General features: G+C 45.5%; 2 protein-coding genes across 2 annotated transcripts; both read right to left on the reverse strand.

Annotated features, from left to right (window-relative positions):
* Window positions 1-4,251: 4,251 nt before the first annotated feature.
* Window positions 4,252-4,713, reverse strand: LOC147976743 (ethylene-responsive transcription factor 5-like). The gene has a single exon (XM_087520958.1). It carries the CDS (start codon window positions 4,711-4,713, stop codon window positions 4,252-4,254), a length of 462 nt encoding a protein of 153 aa, XP_087377084.1.
* Window positions 4,714-5,684: 971 nt separating this feature from the next.
* LOC147976744 (putative mitochondrial adenine nucleotide transporter BTL3) lies at window positions 5,685-11,504 on the reverse strand. The gene is made up of 4 exons (XM_087519027.1): window positions 10,785-11,504; window positions 7,058-7,361; window positions 6,503-6,970; window positions 5,685-6,078 (listed from the first exon to the last, which is right to left on the reverse strand). The coding sequence occupies exons 1-4, from the start codon at window positions 11,213-11,215 to the stop codon at window positions 6,010-6,012; spliced, it is 1,272 nt and encodes a 423-aa protein (XP_087375153.1). The 5' UTR covers window positions 11,216-11,504; the 3' UTR covers window positions 5,685-6,009.
* Window positions 11,505-20,894: the final 9,390 nt, after the last annotated feature.

Genomic DNA, 20,894 nt, shown 5'->3' on the forward strand with positions numbered 1-20,894 from the left:
TGCCCGTTGAACGGCGAGCCATAGAAAATAAATGGATCTTTAAGAAGAAGACAGACGCGGATGGTAATGTGACCATCTATAAAGCTAGGCTTGTCGCTAAGGGTTATCGACAAGTTCAAGGGGTTGACTACGATGAGACTTTCTCACCGGTAGCGAAGCTGAAGTCCGTCCGAATCATGTTAGCGATTGCCGCATTCTATGATTATGAAATATGGCAAATGGACGTCAAAACAACATTCCTTAATGGTTTCTTTAAGGAAGAATTGTATATGATGCAGCCGGAAGGTTTTGTCGATCCTAAGAATGCTAACAAGGTGTGCAAGCTCCAACGCTCGATTTATGGGCTAGTGCAAGCATCTCGGAGTTGGAACATTCGCTTTGATGAGATGATCAAAGCGTTTGGGTTTACGCAGACTTATGGAGAAGTCTGCGTTTACAAGAAAGTGAGTGGGAGCTCTGTAGCATTTCTCATACTATATGTAGATAACATACTTTTGATGGGAAATGATATAGAACTCTTGGACAACATCAAGGCCTACTTGAATAAAAGTTTTTCAATGAAGGACCTTGGAGAAGCTGCTTATATATTAGGCATCAAGATCTACAGAGATAGATCAAGACGCCTCATAGGTCTTTCACAAAGCACATACCTTGATAAGATTTTGAAGAAGTTCAAAATGGATCAGTCCAAGAAAGGGTTCTTGCCTGTTTTGCAAGGTATGAAATTGAGCTCAGCTCAATGTCCGACCACGGCAGAAGAGATAGAAGAGATGAGTGTCATCCCCTATGCCTCAGCCATAGGTTCTATTATGTATGCCATGCTGTGTACCAGACCTGATGTAAACCTTGCCGTAAGTTTGGTAGGAAGGTACCAAAGTAATCCCGGCAAGGAACACTGGACAGCGGTCAAGAATATCCTGAAGTACCTGAAAAGGACTAAGGAAATGTTTCTCGTTTATGGAGGTGACGAAGAGCTCGTCGTAAAGGGTTACGTCGACGCTAGCTTCGACACAGATCTGGATGACTCTAAGTCACAAACCGGATACGTGTATATGTTGAATGGTGGAGCAGTGAGCTGGTGCAGCTGCAAACAGAGCGTCGTGGCGGGATCTACATGTGAAGCGGAGTACATGGCAGCCTCGGAGGCAGCACATGAAGCAATATGGGTGAAGGAGTTCATCACCGACCTAGGAGTCATACCCAATGCGTCGGGGTCAATCAAACTCTTTTGTGACAACACTGGAGCTATTGCACTTGCCAAGGAGCCCAGGTTTCACAAGAAGACAAGGCACATCAAGCGTCGCTTCAACTCCATTCGTGAAAATGTTCAAGATGGAGACATAGAGATTTGTAAAGTACATACGGACCTGAATATAGCAGATCCGTTGACTAAACCTCTCCCTAGGGCAAAACATGATCAACACCAGAATTTCATGGGTGTTCGATTCATCACAATGTAACTAGATTATTGACTCTAGTGCAAGTGGGAGACTGTTGGAAATATGCCCTAGAGGCAATAATAATAGTATTATTATTATATTTCTGTGATCATGATAATTGTCTTTATTCATGCTATAACTGTATTATCCGGAAATCGTAATACACGTGTGAATACATAGACCATAATATGTCCCTAGTAAGCCTCTAGTTGACTAGCTCGTTGATCAACAAATAGTCATGGTTTCCTGGCTATGGACATTGGATGTCATTGATAACGGGATCACATCATTAGGAGAATGATGTGATGGACAAGACCCAATCCTAAGCATAGTACAAAGATCGTGTAGTTCGTTTGCTAGAGCTTATCCAATGTCAAGTATCTTTTCCTTTGACCATGAGATCGTGTAACTCCCGGATACCGTAGGAGTGCTTTGGGTGTATCAAACGTCACAACGTAACTGGGTGACTATAAAGGTGCATTACAGGCATCTTCGAAAGTGTCTGTTGGGTTAACACGGATCGAGACTGGGATTTGTCACTCCGGATAACGGAGAGGTATCACTGGGTCCACTCGGTAATGCATCATCATTATGAGCTCAAGGTGACCAAGTGGTTGATCACGGGATCATGCATTACGGTACGAGTAAAGTGACTTGCCGGTAACGAGACTGAACAAGGTATTGGGATACCGACGATCGAGTCTCGGGCAAGTAACATACCGATTGACAAAGGGAATTGTATACGGGGTTGATTAATCCTCGACATCGTGGTTCATCCGATGAGATCATCGTGGAGCATGTGGGAGCCATCATGGGTATCCAGATCCCGCTGTTGGTTATTGACTGGAGAGTCGTCTCGGTCATGTCTGCTTGTCTCCCGAACCCGTAGGGTCTACACACTTAAGGATCGGTGACGCTAGGGTTATGAAGATATGTGTATGCAGTAACCCGAATGTTGTTCGGAGTCCCGGATGAGATCCCGGACGTCACGAGGAGTTCCGGAATGGTCCGGAGGTAAAGAATTATATATAGGAAGTGCTGTTTCGGGCATCGGGACAAGTTTCGGGGTTATCGGTATTGTACCGGGACCACCGGAGGGGTCCCGTGGGCCCACCGGGTGGGGCCACCTGTCCCGGGGGGCCACATGGGCTGTAGGGGGTGCGCCTTGGCCTACATGGGCCAAGGGCACCAGCCCTACTAGGCCCATGCGCCTAGGGTTTCCACCAAGGAGGAGTCCAAGTGGTGGAAGGCACCCCGAGGTGCCTTAGGGGGGGAGGGAAACCCTCCCCTGGCCGCCGCACCTAGGAGATTGGATCTCCTAGGCTGCGCACCACCCCCCCTTGGCCCTCCTATATATAGTGGGGGAGAGGAGGAATTTCATACCTCAGCCTTTGGTGCTTCCTCTCTCCCCGTTACGTCTCTCTCTCGTAGTATAGGCGAAGCCCTGCTACTGTGACGCCCTGCATCCACCACCACGCCGTCGTGCTGCTGGATCTTCATCAACCTCTCCTCCCCCCTTGCTGGATCAAGAAAGGAGGAGACGTCATCCGTTCCGTACGTGTGTTGAACGCGGAGGCACCGTCCGTTCGGTGCTTGATCATCGGTGATTTGAATCACGTCGTGTTCGACTACATCATCCCCGTTCTTTGAACGCTTCCGCTCGCGATCTACAAGGTACGTAGATGCATCTAATCACTCGTTGCTAGATGAACTCCTAGATGGATCTTGGTGAAACGAGTAGGAAAATTTTTGTTTTCTGCAACGTTCCCCAACACGCGGCACCGCGTTGGCCGCACCGGTGAAGGGGGGCGAAGAAGGGCGGCATCCCTGGCCTTGGCCGTGGCTGTGGCCGTGGGAGTTGGTGCGGTGGAAGCGGCACTTGAAGGACCCGACGTGAGTGGCCGGCGTGCAGACGCACTTGGAAGCGGGCCCGTGGCCCGCGCCGGACGGCGCCGATGCCGACCCGGGCCACCTCCTTCGCGTATTCTTGAAGCTGTGGCTGGCCGATTTACATGAAATTAATTCCCTCATTTGTGGTGGCAAAAATAATACACATAATCCATATTGTTATGCACTAGCGTGTGTGTGTGTGAAATAGATGGATTATGGTCCCGTACCCAATAAGATGAATATGTGTGTGTGTTAGAGAGAAAGAGGGAGAGGAAGAGGGAGAGGGAGAGGGAGAGTGAGGAAGAGGGAGAGAGAGTATGTGTGTGAGAGGATTTGATGGTAAAAAAGGTCGTCAATGTAACTTGATATGTACGAGAATATTAATATTGAACTCTTTAAGTTAATATAGCCCCGTTGCAACGCACATGTGTTCTTCTAGTTACTACAGGATGCTAGATGGCCACCCAAGAGCCCGAGCTTTTGCTTCCTGGGCAGAATCCATTCCTAAGAGCATCTCCAACAGGCGCCGGTCGCGCCGCGCGCAAAAAACACATTGCCGCGCGCGCATCGGCTGGTTTGGCGCGGCGCGTTACGCCCGCTCCAGCAGCCGCGCTAAAATGCAGCGCGCGCGCCTCTCCAGCAGCGCGCAAAAAAGTAGCGCACGCGCTCACTATTGGAAAATAGATAAGTTGCATAGATAACGATACAAAGGTATTTTACATCGGAAATATAGATTGCAATAATTAAAAACGACAAACGATAAAACACGAGATAGATTGCATAAAAAAAACTAGTCTAAGTCACTATCATCACTATCGTCATCCTCCTCGGCGGTGTCGTCCGAGGTATCTAGCCACATGTCTAACCAACGATCATCGTCTTCCGTGAAGAACAACCTCCCACCTGCTGCAACGAGATCGAACTACGTGTTCGCCAACGCCTTGCGCCGACGCCTGTCCAACCGCGCCTCGCGGCGCCTTCGCGTGTCCTCCTCGCGACGCCTTGCCCAGTAGGACTGCTCGTAGGCGACGTCCTCCGGGTGGCGGCGCCGCCACTCCGCCATGACCCGCTCGTCCTCCTGGGTGACGAGGAGGCGGCGCTGCCGCTCGGCGTGCTCCGCACGGTCTTGTGCCGTGTTCAGACGCGGCGGCGGGGCACGGTCGAGCGCTTGCTGGAGTGTGTAGACATCCTGGAAGTTCATCTGGCCGCGCGGCCGGCCTAGGCACCACGCCGCCGCGTCGTACGCGCGGCCGGCCTCGCGCGCCGTCCCGTACGTGCCGAGGCCGAGCCGGAGATCGCCGGAGCGTATCTCCGCATAGTAGCCGCCGTTGGGGCGCAGGTGGACGCCGCGGTAGCCGGACGCTCCTCGGCGGCGCGGCGGCATGGCGGCGCGTCGGTGGCGGGGCGCCGGGGCGGCGAAGGCGCGTCGGTGGCGGGGCACTGGAGCGGCGCGTGGTAGAGAAAGAGGAAGAGGAGACGTGGAGAGGCGCGTGGCGCGCGCCGCACTTTATAGGCGCGCCGGAAGCGGCGCACAAAGATGGCGCGCGAGCTAGTGGTTTCCGCGCGCGTGGTTTTCCCACCGCCGCTGGAGCGCGGCAAAACGCCCCGTGCGCGCTAAAGGCTGCGTTTATCACGCACGCGCGTCGTTTCATGCGGCCGTTGGAGATGGTCTAAGGGCCTCTTTTGGTTTAAAGTAATTTCATACAATAAGATAACGAAGAAGGATTATATTCCTTGAGAGGTTTTCCCCATACGAACGAGTGAAAACTATATAGTGATTTTTTTTCATCTGTATATACTACTTCTCTGTCCTACATTAATATAAAAAATGCTCTTATATTATGGGACGGAAGAAGTACTAGTTTACTTTTCATGTAACCCCAGAGAAATTATTCATTGTTTCTACGACAACAATATCATACACCTGACACTATAGAGCAATTATTGTGTTCTTCACGTGCAACAAGACTATTCATGGTCTCTCCTATTCCTGCATTTTTAGAAAATCATAAGTTATGAACCAAACATGCCCTAAAAAAGATATCATAGTATAAAATTACCGCAATTTTCCTTTGGGGTAAAAAAAAACAACCCTGCATTTCCCCTTTGCTCAATTCCTTGAACCAAAAGGGCCTAAACATTGTGTGCATCTTCACATAATAGACCAAATGGAAAATGAATCATCGAAATGGAGGTAAACCGTTAATCAGCAGTAAGCCAGTGCAAATCTGAACAAAGCAGGATATAACGTCTGCACGAATGACTGGAGCCAGGAGGCAAATATCAGTTCTCAAGAGCCTGCAGCAAACAAAATCGTTCTGGCTTGCAGACATGCATCCATCCATACATCAAGCATTAAAATTTGAAACCTTGTTAACTGAAATTTGAAGGCCAAATGTTTTCACTCGGGCACTCAATCTGCTATAGACGAGCAAACAGAACAGAGGCACGGCTGAGCTCGTGCACAAGAATACTGTGACAGCAAAGCTTCAAATGAAAATGCTTTGACCAAAATGAAGCTACACTCACAGCCTCTGAAGCTTTCGTGAAGTAAGCCTACCAGAAAAAAGAAAATGTGCTAGATGCACTGATAAATCGATGATTGCTTGCAACTTTTACCAAGGTAATGTCAGCTGAGTCTCCTGAACTTGCTACATTGGCACAAAGAATCAACTTGCACTCATTCCACTTTCAGGACTATCTTCATTAGCTCGTATACAAAATAGCTGATAGATGCCGATGGCAGAACCTGAAGAAGAGAAAGAAATCCAGTTACATCAGATAATCTCAAACAAACTAGCATGTGAAGTTGACTAACACAGATAGTAAGGTTAACTGATACATGTAGGTCCAACTTACCGAATAACCTAAACACTCATTAGGCTTGGTTACATCAGACAAACCAAAACAAACTAGCATGCAAAGTTGAATAACACGAATATTCAGGTTAACTAATACTATATGTAGATCTAAGTTGCCGAATAACCTAGCCACACTAGGATTGGTTGCCCCTTTCATACGGAAAATCGGAAATCAGAATCACTAGAATACCACTATCTATTAAATAATTTCACTGAGATCTCCCGATATTACATGGGAAACCATGAGCTAAGGCTCAAAGCTGATCACTAAATCCGCAAATCAAATGTTTTTTTTCTGGAAGAAACATGTACCTGTAACAAGCTGGGGATCAAGCCAACGTAAAGTGCTGGTACTCCACCTTTATCAACAATTTTTAGGCATGTTGCAAGTGCATTCATCTTTGTTGCTTTGACTTGCAACTGTAGCTGTCTCCTAACTACTTCAAAAGGGTATGTGGCTGCCTCAGCGCAGCACCCAGCGATGGCCCCATAGAGTAACGTCCTAACAGTGCCCAACTCAAGCTGATCTAATGCATTTGCCTCTTGACCTTGTTGTTTCATCATTGATATTCTCCTCTTTCCTTCGGGTGAATGCAGATAAGCCATCTTCAGTATGTCATACACCCCGTAGAATACAGCGCCAGAGGGTGCCATGCTAATAAGAGAAGGCACTAATCCCTTGTACAGTGAGAACAACCCTTCAGTCTGGATCATGTGGCGGGCAACACCAATAACCCCACCTAATGCTTCACCGCCAGGGGCAACCATCTTTGTCCTAATCTGAAATCAACAGGTTAATCCAGACAATACTTAGCAATTAATGATGGCACAAAAAAGTGGGATAATTCAGAACCCAAGAGGACATACCGTATCCATGGGTATGCACATTATCGTTGCTGTAACACCAGCAGAAGCACCAGCGATAAATCTCTCAAGATTGGTTGTTTCTTCATTACCAGACCATTTGAGAAGTTGCTTTCTGTAACTGTCATATGCATAGAAGTTGACCGCCTTAAATGGAGCAGTACGGAGGATATTGACTAAGTTCCCTTTCCAAAAGCCTTTCAATCCTTCCGTTGTTGCAATCGCTTGGATAAGCTCAAATAGATTCCTCTGCTCACCACGAACTATATACTCCAACTTTAGCCTCTCAAGGGGAGCAACAACTGTTCTACACGAGATATACAAATTAGGGAAGAAATGTTTAAGACTTTAAGCAGCAGAAATGGAAATACGGACCCACTCTGCATATTAATTATCACAATTAAAATTCCATCCTGGACTATCCCCTGAAACCACTCAGGTTCTGGTACAGGTGGTTTAGTTTCAGGTTTGTCTTTATTTGCATTCATCTTTTAGTTTATACGTTCTAGGTTTCCAGAGGCATGAGAAAATAACTGCCTACACATTATACATTGAAAGCAGGCAGAAAATAGCATCCCTAATTCGCAGGATTCCAAAAAAGAAAGGAATAGGGTAATGTAAGGGTGTATTTTCTGTTAAGATAGAAAAGTGACATAGTAGACATGCCATATCAAGTAAATAGCTTGGAATCTAGTTTGTGGATGAAGGTCCAGATCTTTCTTAGACCAGAACAAAACAGATAACAGAGTCCAATAACACCAACTCACCAAGATAGACATCTAAAATAAGTAGCAAATACAGATCAAATGCTCAAGAGAGGTCAGGAGCTATGAAAAATTACTACAATGATTGTACATAGTACTGTGTAGTAGGCTAGTAGCATCATTTAGCTATTGAACGATGAGGCTTGAAGGACATTGTGCTGGGTCGGAGCCAACATACCCCCATAAGTACCACAATCCATCTCTATCATGTCCTTGAGATTCTAAGACAACATTTGCGCAAGGTCAGCCCACAGGGTAGAAAAGAAAAGTGCCAAGTCTTCTATAATCTCAAGAACCTGATATAGGTAGATTTTGGCAGCTATAAGGGTAACCTAGAACAATATCCTTCAAGCCACCTTAATCCTTATTCAATATATCTAACCAATGCTGCTACACAGTACTATGTAAGCTAACCGTATTAACTGCTGATGTGTTTCACCCAGAAGAAGAAATTCGACTGCTGTGAACCTAATTTTCAACCGGATTACAATCCATCTTAGAGGTAGAGGGGGTCGGGCAGCGACGACTTGGAGCAGAACGGCACTAGGTGAAGGAGGCCACTAATTTGGAGAGAAAAGGATCTAGACTAGCAGGTCAATGAAGACCATAGCAGACGAGTATAGACCACTTGTTTACTCCTTACTTGCTTATAAAGAAGGCGTTCCATCCTCCTAACAGACAAGATAGGTTTAATAACTAAAAAGATAATTTCTAAGTCCTACCTCCCATACGTGAAGCACCCCTGTGGTTAACCTGATACTGCCTCTTGTGCAGCCAGCTGGCCGTAACATAAGCAGTACCTAGCAAAGTAGCTGATGTTCTTTCTTTGTGGTAGCACAATGATGCTGCTAGGGCCCAAGGCACACCGCCACAACAATCCACAGTGTTATGTAGGCAAGAGAAAGGCTAAACTATTGCCTCTGTTGTCTCTAGCTTCTGCTATCACTACTGGTCAGCTCCATATTACCGTGTGTTCTCGAGCTAAGTATATCTCCAAATTTAGTGAGTAATCAGCAACCCTAGATAGGAAGTTCCAACAAACTCGTTCCGCCACATGTGATAATGTATTTATCTCTGACATAACGTTCTCTTCAGCAAGTGGGTTGGCCAGGCTATAAAACTATATTAATTGTTGAAGCCACAACATTAATGAGTTCTGCTTTGCTCACTAAAAGCTGCAGAAACCACAAAATTTGAAATTTGTGTAGAATCACAAAAAATATGCAGTTCCATGCAGTCAACCTAGTAACATTGATCTTAACCTAAGTGATATTACCTTTCCTGTTTCTAAAATCATGGGTTTATTTTGGCAAGAAATGGATCTAGTTTCCCCTGATAGATCAAACAAGACAGAGCTCTTGCCGCCTCAAACTTCAGGCTTACTCTATGCCCTTTGATGCAAAATTACTTCTTAACTACACAGCCTGCATGCCCACAAAAATTTATGATGTCCAAATGCTACTTATGATGTACTACAATCAGTTTTGTAAAGCTTGTCATTTTGGACATCGACAATGTCTATAAAGCACAATTTCGACCGCAAATTTCCATTTCAGTATATTCACTAAATCCACACTCTTATGGAAATACTTTTTAAGAGAAATCTGCACAAAGGAATGCGGTGCTAAAAGGTTTTGGAAATTTGACTTCACGTTCACGTATGACCGAAAACAATAAGTTATAGTTTCAAAAGTTTGACTTCCCGTTCACGCATGACCCAAGACGACAAGTTTTAATGAAGTGGACAGTGTAGCACTTGATTATGTTTTTCCACATACGATCCAAAACAGGATCGGGTTGCACTATCGTTAGGATAACGGAGCAAGAGGAAACCAGCATCCAGCGCAACAAAACAAAAAACCAAACAGATTTTTTAATGAAGTGGACAGAACAGCAGTTAGTTGTTATGCCACAGAAGGCCAATTTGTCAAAGTCGGCTGCATCTAGAGGCCAATCGTCCAAGCACTCGTAGCAATTGGCAAAACAATCTGAGATGAAGTGATCTACAATAACTAACTTATGTCATAGTCCATCTATCACAAAATCTAAGCAGTAGCAAAAGTAAAAGGCTAAAATCCTAATAAAGGCAGTAGATACTGCTTACTAACAAACTTCCCAATCAATTGCATTCAACCAACCATACTCTCCAAGTACCCCTGAACCTGAGCTTGCAACACACAGCTTGGTTTAAATTCGTTAGTATCAGACACAGATCTTTTGTTTCCCATGCTTGTAGGTCCAGGCTAGCTAGGGCCCCTAGGTCGTTTGCTGAGAGCAATTTTTTCTTTCTTTCTTCTTCTTTTTTGGCTTTGTCGTTGGTGGGTGTTTGTAAATAGTGGTCTTTCGATCTATCTTGGAGATTTCTTCTTGATAAAAAAAATACAGGTTCCGGTAGACCAAACTTGAGATAGGAGGAGTCCGTGAAAAGAGATTTGAAGTACTGGAATATCACCAAAGAACTAGCCATTGACAGGGGTGCGTGGAAGTTAGCTATCCATGTGTGCGTGGAAGTTGGCTATCCATGTGCCAAAACCATGACTTGGTTTCGAGATCTTATGGGTTTCAACTCTAGCCTACTTCAACTTGTTTGGGACTGAAAAGCTATGTTGTTGTTGTTGCTGCTGCTGCTGTTTGAACCATAACAGATTCCAGGCACGTTTGCGAAAATATAATTATCTAACACACACGTCTTATGCCACCTCCGTGGCGTTAAAACTGAAGAGGATAGTCTGGCATGAGACTCGAAATCTCGTACCAGTGCGCTCCATTTGCTGACCCCAGCAAGCTCAATTCATTTGACTACAAAGGGAACGGCATTACAGCTATGGTATTTGGGACAAGTGTTCTGCTGCAAGTTTATTCGATGTAATTGCATCATAACTATGGTGTATTCTCAGCATACCCGAACAATGCACCTAGGAGTTTCAACAACCATACTTTGATAATACTTGGGACTGCAGCGATACCTTGAGACCATGGCGGCGACGGCTCCAGACCAGAGATGCTTGGTGGTGTTCATGGCGCCGGCCCCAGAATGAGCCTCCTTCTCCTCCGTCAGCTTCCCGTCCGCCTCCGCCTCCACCAGCACCAGCCCCTCCGCGCCCCTCCCGGCGACCAGCCCCTCCGCGACCTCCGCCCCTCCGCCCTTCTCATCCCCGCTCGTGAGCAGCCCCACGGGGGCCGGCGCGAACCCCCTGCCCCCCTTGACCGACATCGTCATCGAGAGGAACCCCGGCCGCGCCCTCCCACGCCGCCGCCGCGGCACGCCGAAGGAGGCCGAGCAGCCGGGCATGGCCGCGAGGAGCGCGCCGTGCGCCGCCGCGTCGCCGGCGTCGAGGAACAGCCCCGCCGCCGCCCCCTCGCCCGCGGCCGGCAGCCACATCTCCAGCCACGGCATGGCGGCGGGCCCAAGACGCACGGATGCTACAGGCCGCTTCTGCTGCTAGGGTTAGCGAGGCTGGAGAAGCATCGGTTTTATCGAGGGGGGCCTGAGTAATCCAGCTGAACACCGATCAGCTCGGGGCGGGGTGGCGAGGAAGTAGATGCGGGGGTGGTGGCGGCGCAAGGAAAGGAAAGACGGGATTTTTATCCTTGTTCTTGCGAGCCGCGATTTTGTTTGCAGTTGGTGGGGAGGGGAGGAGGGGGGGAATTGCCTCCGGCTCCTGGCCTTGGATCTTGCCGCCCGGAGGCAGGAGAGGCCAAGCAGCGGCGAACGAGGCGAATTTCTTCCCATTTGTTAATATTTCTTGGATAACGTTTTCTGTAGAGTTTTTCTTGTTCCTCTTTTTTGTCCATTCGTTTACGTGGATGCTAGCACGGCGCCGGAGCGATGGATCGAATGCCCACCCGCCCAAAGGAGGAAAGAACTCGGGGCCATGCGATGATAGGTCAATCGTGCACGTTTCGAGATGGTGAAAAACTTGTCATCTCTGCCTGCCTGCACGCTTGCGTGATGTGTAAACTGCTTAGCACTCCCTCCGTTCCATAGTGTCGAAAACGCTCTTGTATTAGGAGTCAGAGGGAGTACTGTAGTCGACAGTCTTCCTATGTATGCTCGGTGATGTGAAACGGCGACAGAAAATCCTCGATGCAGCATCAAGAGTGCAAGTTTTTTCTTTTTTACGAATAATCAAGAGTGCAAGTTCACCAAGGAAAAGTGTGGCATGTGCTTATCTTTGAAAAATGGTGTATTGTTCTGCGATATTCTCACTCTTTTGCGAGTGACTGGCAAACAGGAATCTGCCCTGTTGAGAAACCCTCGAAAGCCTATTTGACACCTGATTTATGAGTGCTTGGCAAACAGGTACGGTGATGCGCTCCACTTGACGAATACTAGCAACCGCCCAAATCCTATTTGACGCCTGTTGCGCCGGTTAAAGGCGTTGGCGCGAATGGGCGCACATCCTACCCCCTCCTCCATCGATGCTATGTGGGCCCGCCCATTAAAAAGTATCTGAGGAGTTCGGTCGCTAGTTTTGGCAAACTTCCAGAAGCTACCCAGCCTTTTACTAATTATTTTTGATGTTTTTGTTTTTTACCGGTTTTGTTTTGTTTGTTTCCTTTTCTGTTTATTTTCTTTTTACTTTTCATTTCATTTTATTTTATTTTTCATTTTCAAAATACACAAATTTTTTCCAAATTTTATGATTTTTAAAAAGTTGATGAACTTCTTCAATTTTCTTTTTTTGGGAAAACTGATGAACTTTTTTCAAATTGGTGAACTTTTTTAAAAAATTTAAATTTTTTTCAGAATGGATGATTTTTTTAATTTGTGAACTTTTTTTTCAAAAACAATATTTGTTTTCAAAATTGATGAAGTTTTCCCAAATTTGTGATATTTTTCCAAATTCCTTAACTTTTTTGAATCCATGAACCTTTTTTGAACCCATGATTTTTTTTGAATTTGTGAACGAGTTCTTTTAAATCCTATTTTAAAAAAACTAATCATATTTTTTCAAAAAGCCAATGGTCAACAAATCAATCAGTCAATGACTATGACTAACCGGTTAACCCCGATCGATCAACCACGACCAGAGACAGGGAAGCCGGAGCTGCTCCATCGAGCGTTGGCCTCCACAAAGGGCCGTCCTACGAGGGGTGCACGTGAGGGCCGCTTCCCTCCCTCGTGCTAAAGGCGCCAAGGAGGAGGTCTCAAGCTGTCAAGCACAACAGGTTCTTCTTGCTCGCCGCCTCTCCATCAGTGGATATGATTCCACAACAGATAAGCCTGATCATACATGGGATGGGCCGGCTGGGTTTTGGGTTGGGCTAAATAAAGCCTGTATCAAAATACCAAGCGAGAGTGTGGCCTGTGAACACTGCTTTTTTTTATTTGAGTCGATCATTTCTGGGAGTAAAAATATATTGTTATGCCTACTTTCTGAAAAATTACTATTCTCTTCGTCTCTGAAAAGGAAGGCTGATCATTTTTTTTTCTGAAGTCAAACAGTGAAAAATTGACCAAGTTTGTACTAAAAACTACAAGGACCTGTGATGCTAAATTAATATCATTAGACACACTCTCCACACAAAAACATATCATTAGATACACAGTGAAATATATTTACATATTATGTCTATCTAAGATTGTAGTTTTTGATGAATTTTCCTACAAACTTAGTCAACCTAATTATCATTTTACTTGACAAAAAAATCACATGCCTTTTTTTAGAGACGGAGGGAGTCTTTATAGTCATTTAGTTTTCTCCGGGCTTTTGGATGGGCTTTAGCAGAAAAATTGAGCACAAGGCCGACCCGATTGTCATGCATGCGGGCCGGGCTGCCCATGCTCAACATTTATTTGTTACTATGTTGATAGGTACATACATCATTTCTGGTGCATAAACGGTCATTTGCACATATAGTCTCCCAGAGCGGGTTCTAACTTGTGAGTGTGGACAACCTTTTCTAATGCGAAGTAGTCTCATAACGGAACTCTCCCGAAGGAAATCAAAACTATTTCAGTGATCCTACTTTTCGGTTGACAATGTTGTTATTCGCTCACCCCAACTTTTTTAACGGAAGTTGAGTTGGGGCTCGACGTATTTTGTGTCAACTATAAATATGCACTTGTTGCCTCCCAAAATCAAACACACCATTGTATTCTTTCGCATCAAGTCATTTATTGCCAATGAGAAGTAGGGAATACATTGACCAAGAAAGCTCGAGAAGAAGTATTAGAGCTTATGTGATACTCCCAACCCTCCATTATGTATATCGGAACACGGTCAAATGGTTGAACCCTCTTTTGTAGTAGTTGCCTCCCAACCCTCCACTATTTGTGATCCTAGCTCAAAGATGCTTGTCGACAAGGATCGTGTATCTTGACGGTACCCGTGCGGGGTCCTCCTGCAAGCCAAATATAATGCAAAGCATACCCTTCATATCACACTCCAATGTCTCCCCCTCCACTCAACCAAGACAAACATATTTGCATCCATCTTAGTTTTTCTAAATTTTAATTACACGCGAGTAAAGTTTTAGGATTTGCATGTTGTTGTCATTTTAACAAGTTCTTTCACGAGGTCAAACTCTAAAATTGAGTTTTTCTCGCCTTATGTTAGAATTCATTTATTAAAAAACTATATTAATTTTTCTTTGGAAAGAAGGCCTACAATGGTGAAAAACATGATCAAGTTTGTAGCAAAAACTATCAGGATCTGCATGACTAAATCAATATCATTAGATACATTATGCACACAAAAACATACACGGTTAAATATATTTTAATACTATGTCAATTTAAGATTGTATTGTTTGTTGATTTTCCTACAAACTTAGTGAACCTAATTATCACTTTATTACTCGATAAAAAATATGTCTTTTTTAGAGAGGTAGGGAGTATTTTTTAGCCATTTGGCTTTTTTCCGGGCTTTTGGGACGGGCTTCGAGCAGAAAAATTGAACACAAAGCCTCCTAGATTGTAATGCATACGGCGGGTCAAGCTGCCCATACCCAACATTTGTTTGCTACTATGTTAATACATACATCCATCATTTCTAGTGCATAACTGGTCATTTGCACATATAATCTCCTACAACGTGTCCTGACTTGGAGTGGTGACAACCTTTTTCCCATGAGAAGTAGTCTTACATTGAAACTCTTCTGAAGGAAATCAAAACTATTTCGGTGATACTGTTTTTTTTTCAGTTGACAATGTTGCTATTCGCTCACCCCAACTTTTTAGCGGAAGTTGAGTTGGGGTACGATGAAGTATGTGTGCACTCTATAAGTATGCATTTGCTTCCTCCCAAAATCAACAAACCGATGCATTCTCTCGCATAAAGTCATTTATTGCCAACTGATACGTCCATTTTGCATCATGCTTTTATATCGATATTTATTGCATTATGGGCTGTTATTACACATTATGTCACAATACTTATGCCTATTCTCTCTTATTTTACAAGGTTTACATAAAGAGGGAGAATGCCGGCAGCTGGGATTCTGGGCTGGAAAAGGAGCAAATATTAGAGACCTATTCCGCACGGCTCCAAATGTCCTGAAACTTCACGGAAGATGTTTTCCAAATATATAAAAAATACTGAGAGCAAGAACTTCACCAGGGGGGGCACACCCTGCCCACGAGGGTGGGGGGCGCGCCCTACCCCTCTGGGCGCGCCCCTACCTCGTGGGCCCTCTGGTGGCCCCTCCGGTGGCCATCTTCTGCTATATGGAGTCTTTCGATGGGAAAAAATTTATAAGCCATCTTCTCAAACGAAACTCCGCCGCCACGAGGCGGAACCTTGGCGGAACCAATCTAGGGCTCTGGCGGAGCTGTTCTGCCGGGGAAACTTCCCTCCCGGAGGGGGAAATCATCGCCATCGTCATCAACAACGCTCCTCTCATCGGGAGAGGGCAATCTGCATCAACATCTTCATCAGCACCATCTTATCTCAAAACCCTAGTTCATCTCTTGTATCCAATTTTGTCTCCAAGTCTGGGTTTGGTGCTAGTAGGTTGCTAGTAGTGTTAATTACTCCTTGTAGTTCATGCTAGTTGGTTCAATTGGTGGAAGATCATATGTCCAGATCCTATATGCATATTAATACCTCTCTGATTATGAACATGTTTATGCTTTGTGAGTAGTTACTTTTGTTCTTGAGGACATGGAAGAAGTCTTGCTATTAGTAGTCATGTGAATTTGGTATTCGTTCGATATTTTGATGAGATGTATGTTGTCTCTCCTCTAGTGGTGTTATGTGAACGTCGACTACATGACACTTCACCATTATTTGGGCCTAGAGGAAGGCATTGGGAAGTAATAAGTAGATGATGGGTTGCTAGAGTGACAGAAGCTTAAACCCTAGTTTATGCGTTGCTTCGTAAGGGGCTGATTTGGATCCATATGTTTCATGCTATGGTTAGGTTTACCTTAATACTTTTGTTGTAGTTGCGGATGCTTGCAATAGAGGTTAATCATAAGTAGGATGCTTGTCCAAGTAAGGGCAGTACCCAAGCACCGGTCCACCCACATTCCAAATTATCAAAGTACCGAACGCGAATCATATGAACGTGATGAAAACTAGCTTGACGATATTCTCATGTGTCCTCGGGAGCGCTTTACATCATATAAGAGTTTGTCCATGCTTGTCCTTTGCTACAAAAAGGATTCGGCCACCTTGCCGCACCTTATTTACTTTTGTTACTTGTTGCTCGTTACAAATTATCTCATCACAAAACTATCTATTACCACTTATTTCAGTACTTGCAGAGAATACCTTGCTGGAAACCGCTTATCATTTCGTTCTGCTCCTCGTTGGGTTCGACACTCTTACTTATCGAAAGGACTGTTGGGGAACGTAGTAATTTCAAAAATTTCCTACGCACACGCAAGATCATGGTGATGCGTAGCAACGAGAGGGGAGAGTGTTGTCCACGTACCCTCGTAGACCAAAAGTGGAAGCGTTAGCACAACGCGGTTGATGTAGTCGTACGTCTTCACAATCCGACCGATCAAGTACCGAACATACGGCATCTCCGAGTTCAGCACACGTTCAGCCTGATGATGTCCCTCGAACTCCGATCCAGCCGAGTGTTGAGGGAGATTTTCGTCAACACGACGGCGTGGTGACGATGATGATGTTCTACCGACGGAGGGCTTCGCCTAAGCACCGCTACAGTATTATCGAGGTGGACTATGGTGGAGGGGGGCACTGCACACGACTAAAAGATCAAACGACCAATTGTTGTCTCTAGGGTGCCCCCTGCCCCCGTATATAAAGGAGCAAGGGGGGGGGGTGCGGCCGACCTAGAGAGGGGCGCGCCAGGAGGAGTCCTACTCCTACCGGGAGTAGGACTCCCCCCTTTTCCTTGTTGGACTAGGAGAGAGAAGGGAAAGAGGTGGAGGAGAAGAAGGAGGGGGGGGGGCGCCGCCCTCCTCTCCTTGTCCTATTCGGACTAGGGGGGAGGGGGCGCGGCCCTTGCCCTGGCCGCCTCTCCTCTCTTCCACCAAGGCCCGCTAAGGCCCATTAAGTCCCCGGGGGGTTCCGGTAACCTCCCGGTACTCTGGTAAAATTCCGATTTCACCCAGAACACTTCCGATATCCAAACTGAAGGAAATATGCCCTAGAGGCAATAATAAAGTTATTATTTATTTCCTTATATCATGATAAATGTTTATTATTCATGCTAGAATTGTATTAACCGGAAAACATAATACATGTGTGAATACATAGACAAACAGAGTGTCACTAGTATGCCTCTACTTGACTAGCTCGTTGATCGAAGATGGTTATGTTTCCTAACCATAGACATGAGTTGTCATTTGATTAACGGGATCACATCATTAGGAGAATGATGTGATTGACTTGACCCATTCCGTTAGCTTAGCACTTGATCGTTTAGTTTGTTGCTATTGCTTTCTTCATAACTTATACATGTTCCTATGACTATGAGATTATGCAAATCCCGTTTACCGGAGGAACACTTTGTGTGCTACCAAACGTCACAACGTAAATGGGTGATTATAAAGGTGCTCTACAGGTGTCTCTGAAGGTACTTGTTGGGTTGGCGTATTTCGAGATTAGGATTTGTCACTCCGATTGTCGGAGAGGTATCTCCGGGCCCTCTCGGTAATGCACATCACTCAAGCCTTGCAAGCATTGCAACTAATAAGTTAGTTGCGGGATGATGTATTACGGAACAAGTAAAGAGACTTGCCGGTAACGAGATTGAACTAGGCATTAAGATACCGACGATCGAATCTCGGGCAAGTAACATACCGATGACAAAGGGAACAACGTATGTTGTTATGCGGTCTGACCGATAAAGATCTTCGTAGAATATGTAGGAGCCAATGTGAGCATCCATGTTCCGCTATTGGTTATTGACCGGAGAAGTTTCTCGGTCATGTCTACATAGTTCTCGAACCCGTAGGGTCCGCACGCTTAAAGTTCGGTGACGATCGTAATTAGGGTTTTTGTGTTTTGATGTACCGAAGGTTGTTCGGAGTCTCGGATGTGATCACAGACATGACGAGGAGTCTGGAAATGGTCGAGACATAAAGATTGATATATTGGAAGCCTATATTTGGATATCGGAAACGTTTCGGGTGAAATCGGGATTTTACCGGAGTACCGGGGGGTTACCGGAACCCCCCGGGGGTTATTGGGCCTACGTGGGCCATAAGGAAGAAGAGGAGGGCCGGCCAGGGCAGGCCGCGCCCCCTCCCCCCCTAGTCCGAATAGGACAAGGAAGGGGGGGGGGCGCCCCCCTTTCCTCTTTCTCCCTTCCCCCTTCCTTTTCCAACAAGGCAAGAGGGGGAGTCCTACTCCCGGTGGGAGTAGGACACCTCCAGGCGCACCCCTAGGGCCGGCCGCACCTTCCCCTCTCCCTCCTTTATATACGGGGGCAATGGGGCACCCCATGACACACAACTTGATCTTCGTGATCGTTCCTTAGCCGTGTGCAGTGCCCCCTTCCACCATATTCCACCTCGGTCATATCGTAGCGGTGCTTAGGCGAAGCCCTGCGTCGGTAGAACATCATCACCGTCATCATGCCATCGTGCTGATGAAACTCTCCCTCAATGTTTTGCTGGATCGGAGCTCGAGGGACGTCACCGAGTTGAACATGTGCAGAACTCAGAGGTGCCGTACATTCGGTACTTTGATCGGTCAGATCAGGAAGACGTACGACTACTTCCTCTACGTTGTGTCAACACTTCCGTTGCCGGTCTACGAGGGTACGTAGAAAACACTCTCCCCTCTCGTTGCTATGCATCACCATGATCTTGCGTGTGCGTAGGAATTTTTTGAAATTACTACGTTCCCCAACAGTGGCATCCGAGCCTAGGTTTTATGCGTTGATGTTGTGCACGAGTAGAACACAAGTGAGTTGTGGGCGATATAAGTCATACTTATTACCAGCATGTCATACTTTGGTTCGGCGGTATTGTTGGATGAAGCGGCCCGGACCAACATTACGCGTACGCTTACGCGAGACTGGTTCTACCGACGTGCTTTGCACACAGGTGGCTGGCGGGTGTCAGTTTCTCCAACTTTAGTTGAACCAAGTGTGGCTATGCCCGGTCCTTGCGAAGGTTAAAACAGCACCAATTTGACAAACTATCGTTGTGGTTTTGATGCGTAGGTAAGAACGATTCTTGCTAAGCCCGTAGCAGCCACGTAAAACTTGCAACAACAAAGTAGAGGACGTCTAACTTGATTTTGTAGGGCATGTTGTGATGTGATATGGTCAAGACATGATGCTAAATTTTATTGTATGAGATGATCATGTTTTGTAACCGAGTTATTGGCAACTGGCAGGAGCCATATGGTTGTCGCTTTATTGTATGCAATGCAATTGTTCTGTAATGCTTTACTTTATCACTAAGCGGTAGCGATAGTCGTGGAAGCATAAGATTGGCGAGACGACAACGATGCTACGATGGTGATCAAGGTGTCACGCCGGTGACGATGGTGATCATGACGGTGCTTCGGAGACGGAGATCACAAGCACAAGATGATGATGGCCATATCATATCACTTATATTGATTGCATGTGATGTTTATCTTTTATGCATCTTATCTTGCTTCGATTGACAGTAGCATTATAAGATGATCTCTCACTAAATTTCAAGATAAAAGTGTTCTGCCTGAGTATGCACCGTTGCCAAAGTTCGTCGTGCCCAGACACCACGTGATGATCGGTGTGATAAGCTCTACGTCCATCTACAATGGGTGCAAGCTAGTTTTGCACACGCAGAATACTCAGGTTAAACATGACGAGCCTAGCATATGCAAATATGGCCTCGGAACACTGAGACCGAAAGGTCGAGCGTGAATCATATAGTAGATATGATCAACATATTGATGTTCACCATTGAAAGCTACTCCATTTCACGTGATGATCGGTTATGATTTAGTTGATTTGGATCACGTGATCACTTAGAAGATTAGAGGGATGTCTTTCTAAGTGGGAGTTCTTAAGTAATATGATTAATTGAACTTAAATTTATCATGAACTTAGTACCTAATAGTATCTTGCTTGTCTATGTTTTATTGTAGATAGATGGCCCGTGTTGTTGTTCCGTTGAATTTTAATGCGTTCCTTGAGAAAGCAAAGTTGAAAGATGATGGTAGCAATTACACGGACATGGTCCGTAACTTGAGGATTATCCTCATTGCTGCACAAAAGAATTACGTCCTGGAAGCACCGCTAGATGCTAGGCCTGCTGCTGGAGCAACACCAGATGTTATGAATGTCTGGCAGAGCAAAGCTGATGACTACTCGATAGTTCAGTGTGCCATGCTTTACGGCTTAGAATCGGGGCTTCAACGATGTTTTGAACATCATGAAGCATATGAGATGTTCCAGGAGTTGAAGTTAATATTTCAAGCAAATGCCCGGATTGAAATATATGAAGTCTCCAATAAATTCTATAGCTGCAAGATGGAGGAGAATAGTTCTGTCAGTGAACATATACTCAAAATGTCTGGGTATCATAATCACTTGACTCAACTAGGAGTTAATCTTCCTGTTGATAGTGTCATTGACAGAGTTCTTCAATCACTGCCACCAAGCTACAAGAGCTTCGTGATGAACAATAAAATGCAAGGGATAGATAAGACAAT

The sequence above is a fragment of the Triticum urartu genome, chromosome 4A, assembly GCF_056163025.1.
Source record: "Triticum urartu cultivar PI428250 chromosome 4A, HENAU_Tu73, whole genome shotgun sequence".
NCBI classification, from domain to species: Eukaryota; Viridiplantae; Streptophyta; class Magnoliopsida; order Poales; family Poaceae; genus Triticum; species Triticum urartu.